Below are 4,986 nucleotides of genomic sequence, written 5' to 3'. Positions count from 1 at the left end.
TTAGGCTCATTTTGCAGTCTTATTTATCATGCTTTGAAGAACTGGAACTGGAAATTGATAAGCTTCTCTCAAAAAAATCTGAGTAATTTTTACAATTCAGAAGAAACCAAGAGTTCTCCCTCTTGTGGTCTTCTATGTAAACAACCTTAACTACATTTCTGAGTTCAGAAGTGTCTAAAGAACAGTTTTCCTTCATCAAATATTAACAGAAAGTGTAAGTAATTCCATTCAATATATGAAGCATTCTTCCTAGAAAGAATGAGAAAGAGATTGTTTTCACTTTATTTTTATCTACATGGTATTTTCTTGCAGAAAAACCACAGAGATTTAAAATGCAGTGCTGTCTCCTGTATACCACCACTTGAAAGTATGGCGGGGGCAGAAGTTACAGAACAAAGTAGATGAACAAACCTAACAACGGAGGAGATGTTAGGTGTATATAGGTAAGTGCTACCTAGATGAACATATAAACTGCAGTTCTAAAACGCTCACGCTTCAGTTTACACAACGCACATAATGATCTCTACCTCTCAGACTAATCTTACTCTTCAAAAACCACAGCGGTATGTAGGAACCCATGCTCACAACTTCCCATGTAATGAGATTAACAAGTCTGACACAAACATAAAAAGAAATTTTGTGCCTTTATTGGAATGGTGTTAGGCTTTAAATACACCAATTTTGATAACCTGATTATTTGGTTTTAATTAGAAATGACACTACAGAACTGCAATACTGGTCCAACAGTCTTGTCTTTACTTTTTTTTTTTTTTAAAGCAAGAGATAGTATGAAAATGCACCAAGTAATCAGAAAGCACTAGCAGGCATCGGTTAATCCAAGATATTAGCTTCTTAGTTCCAAAAGCACTCGCATTGTATGGAACCCAGGATTTAGACTGGTCATGATTTGCAAGAGCTAGTTGCATGAGTCATGACTTTTTTTTTAATTTACTTTCAAGTTGGTCACTGGTAAATTTTTTTCTTCAAATATTACAGTTTAACTCATATTTTTCCTCAAAGTATAAAAAAGTATGAAATATAAACAAGCTCCTGCATTGCACCCATGAAAGGGTACAACGGAAGCATTAGAGAGCTGACTATCTACACACCGTCAAATCCCATCAAATCTTGGATAATTAATATACAAAATATCAGGGCACAGAAAGAACTAAAATCCACTTTTTTGTTTTGTTACGCACAGGTTCAAATAATCAATCTAAAGAAAAAACGTGATCATTTTTGCTTTCCACTACATCCGCATGTTGAGACACTTATTAAAATAATCCTGCTTAATTGTGTTTGGTCTTTTTCTTATTGTCAAGTCATGTTTGTTATCTTAATACCAGCCATCAGACAAACAAGTAATGAGACTCCTCCTCTTCCTCCTCCCCACCTCCCTATTCCTGACCCCTCCGAGGTCAGCTTTAAGACATGACTCCAAACACAGGGTTGTGACGACAGATGCTAGGACCAATCTCTTCATAATCTTTTTTGGTATGGCATACTTGGTAGAACTCAGGCTGTAAAGGGAAGGACAACAAAAATTAGTCAATGGTATGTACACCTTATTTTAACAATATTAACATTTATGTAGCAAATGGAAAAACGCAAATACAGGTAACTTGGAAGTCCTGAAATTAATATTACATCATGCATGGCTAAACAACAATGCAAACAATGTATTTCGCCACAAAAATAAAGTGCACTATTTAAAAACTCACACAAAGCTGTAATTCAGCTTCCATTTGCTCTTTCAAACCTTTAAAGTCTAATGCAAAAACTTCAAAGGGGGCAGGGAGCATGTGTTTGCTACCTGAGGCCTATCGGAAATCCCCCGACTGCATTTAATATAAAGTGAAGGAGATATGAGAACTCCAAAAGCATAGCCAGAATGACTAAAACGTGCTCAGTTTTATAGCTAACTTACTGTGGAAGCCAGCATTGATCCTCCAAACCAAACAGCGTATCTTTGCATATGGTGTGTAATGACTTGTACATCAATGGGCTTAGGCTATAAAAAGGGGGAGGGGGGGAGGAAAAAAAGGAACACATTAAAAAGTAGTTTTTCCTAGTAAAAATTAGATCTTTTTTAAAAGGAGTGTATATTCCAAGCTTACTCTTCACAAATTAGTATTTTCTTAAATGCATTCACCCCAGTTTTCTCCCAAGAGCTCCAGTACAGTGCTCCTCTCCAATTATCCACATTCTATTTTCTGCTTAATTTCTTAAGGGACTGTTTACTTATGCAGTTATAAGAACAGATCCATACTACTTACTCCTTTCAAAAAAAAAACACTCAGAAAGCTAATTTTTAAGCTTCATGTCATTATTTTAACAAAGCATCATGTTGCAGATTGATTGAAAGTTTACCTAGGACCAATACAGTCACAGTCATGCATTTTGAAACTATAACACTCATCCCAGTTATCCCCTTTCCCTCCATATCCACACAAACCTTCATTCCTTACTTGTCCTTATCAAAAATGGCAGCGTACATAACAGTCCCAGAAATAAGTAATTTATTTGTTCTAGTACAACCTGGTGAAATCAGAACAATTTGAAACAGTATCTAAAAATCTTTTGTAATAGGTTAGCAAAATTCAAGCCAGTGACTACCTGCAGTGCCTAGTACTCTGAAGAAGGAAGAACTGCATCAGATTTCCTTACTCACATCCTGCTCCCTTACTGAGTGGTAAAAGTGTAGTAAGGAGACCTGAGAATAAACTAGGTTACTTGAACCAGAGAACTGTATCTAACTGAAATCGCAGAGGTGTCTACAAGGCATATCATGAAGCTATACTGGGGTTTTCAGGATTGTTTGAGCTCATCTAGCTGGATTACTACTGAAAAATAAATGAGGAAAATCACTTTAATCTTGCCTTAAAAGGAAAAAACCACAAAATAATTGTTATCTCTGCTGATACTTCTTATGTATGCAGAGTTAACAGAAAAAATGCAAAAGTTTGATCAGAGTTCAAAAGTAGAAAGAACATAAATTAAGGATGATGCAGTTTATTGAAAACATGAAGTCACTTCATATGCTGATAGGATAATTTAGGTGGGAAAGGACCTCAGAATGTCTCTAGTTCAGCCTCCTGCTCAGAGTCAGTTAGGAGGTCAGAGGAAGTTAACTCAGAGTTTATCCAGCTGACTCTCAAAAACCTCCAAGGATAGAAGTTGCACAACCTCTCTGGGCAGCCTGTTCCAATGCCTGATTACCCCACGGTGAAGAAGTTTTTCCTTTTATCCAAGCTGAACCTCTTCTGTTTCAATTTATATCTGTTGTCTGTCATGCACCCACCACCCAGCACTGTCAAGGGCCTGGTCCCACTTTCTTGATAATCTTTCCACATATACCGAGGGGCTGCTATTAGGACCCCGAAGCCGCCTCTTCTCCAAACAAGCCAGTTCCCTCAGCCTTTCTTCAGAGTACAAGTGCTCCAGTCCTCTGACTGTTGAGTGGTGGCTCAACACCGAGCTTGCTCCATCTCTCTTGATATCTTTTCTAAGCTCAAAAGACTGAGGACAATGATTTGCAACTAATCAACAAGCACTAAGCAACAAAGCAGATAGGGAGTGACCAACTGCTTTTACGTAATGGGCATAAATCCCACCCTTTCATTAGGTGAGTCTCATTCAGTTCCGTAACAGTGGACAGGCAGCACAAATGCGTATCTGGGGAAATAGTACTGTACCTTCCTACAGTGAAAGGATCATATAAATATTTTCCAATACCAGTCTACAATTCTCTACAATATAGAAACTTTTCAGAGATTCGTGTAAGAACTTTAAAGCGAAACTGAAGACATTTCAACAAACAAGAACATCATCGCAATATGTTTTTTTGTTATTTTCCACATAACAAGGGAGAGAAAGATGCTTGTTAAACGCAATAGCCACAAGAACTAACCTTCAGTCTGCCACCACTAAGTTCTTCGCTAAGTTTCAGTCTGGCATCAACAGTCCTTTTCAAGTCTCGCTGTAAACGGCGACCAAAGTCCCTGAACATGGTTGAGCCTCCAGAGAGGACAATATTCTGTTTTAAGTAACAAAAATTATTAACTGCTTCTGAAAATATAAGTCTCCAACTTTACCCAGTTCTTAAATTCTAAATATAGTTTTTAAACTTAGAATTAACAGGTATGCTTTTACTTTAAGTTGTAGATTACCTAACACCTAAACATGACAATATGAATTCAGAAAGAGGTTGTCACATTAAAATTGGCTGTGCTTTAAAATCCATTTATATCTTAATAACACTTCTTTCACTCAAGTTCGTGTTCCCCGATTGCTTTCTTTTAAATAGAGTTTGAGTAATAAAACATCACGTTCTAAAAAAGTGTGAGTGAACTACTAAGTCCTCTGCATATTGGACTCTTTTTCAGAAAAATGGTTAATTTGGGGCTTTGTTTTCTGTTGGGGTGGGGAGAGGTGGGGGGGGAGGGTTGTTTTTTGAGACTTTCAAATACATATTTCAATATAAAGCGCAATACTTCTAACATAAGTATTAAAAAAAAATTCACTACAGCTACTGACCTTATAGAGAGGACGTCTAACATCAATGGGACAATTCTGAATAACTTCATCTACTACTTCTGAGATTGGTTGCGTAAAGTCAGGATTAGCAAACTACAATCAAGAATAAAAACAGATGTGTCAACATGTAGGACCCCATATGGCAAAGGAAAGGGGGTAAAGAGAAAAAGGGAAAAGAACCATCCTATTATACTAGAGATGTCATAAAAACTAATAATGGAAATAGTTATGTTACATTAGCTATTTTTGCTGCCATTATAGGAGGTCTGAAAGAATAATAAACCTAAAGTATCTATTTTGCCAGCTATTCTCTTAGTTAGTTTTTGTTAATCGTAACATGTCAAAGAATAGATGCCCTTCTTAGATGCCAAGCACCAGAGAAAAACAACGTAACATGAAAAAAGCTGCAACAGGAGAATGTAGAGAGGGATTCAGGGGAAAAGAAAAAAG

The 4,986-nt window shown here is 36.8% G+C and overlaps 1 protein-coding gene across 1 annotated transcript in view; it reads right to left on the bottom strand.

Annotated features, from left to right (window-relative positions):
- Positions 1-243: 243 nt before the first annotated feature.
- ACTR3 (ARP3 actin-related protein 3 homolog (yeast)) overlaps positions 244-4,986 on the bottom strand; it is an 11,387-nt gene continuing 6,644 nt past the window's right edge. The window contains exons 7-10 of the mRNA XM_010282214.1: positions 4,537-4,629; positions 3,911-4,036; positions 1,928-2,011; positions 244-1,520 (exon numbers count right to left, since the gene is read on the bottom strand). Of these exons, the coding sequence (XP_010280516.1) occupies positions 1,425-1,520; positions 1,928-2,011; positions 3,911-4,036; positions 4,537-4,629 (399 nt within the window). The 3' untranslated portion in view covers positions 244-1,424. The remainder of the gene's footprint in view (positions 1,521-1,927; positions 2,012-3,910; positions 4,037-4,536; positions 4,630-4,986) is intronic.

Source organism: Phaethon lepturus, unplaced genomic scaffold (genome assembly GCF_000687285.1).
Source record: "Phaethon lepturus isolate BGI_N335 unplaced genomic scaffold, ASM68728v1 scaffold56922, whole genome shotgun sequence".
In the NCBI taxonomy this organism is placed as follows: Eukaryota; Metazoa; Chordata; class Aves; order Phaethontiformes; family Phaethontidae; genus Phaethon; species Phaethon lepturus.
This window is presented reverse-complemented; position numbering and strand designations above follow the sequence as displayed.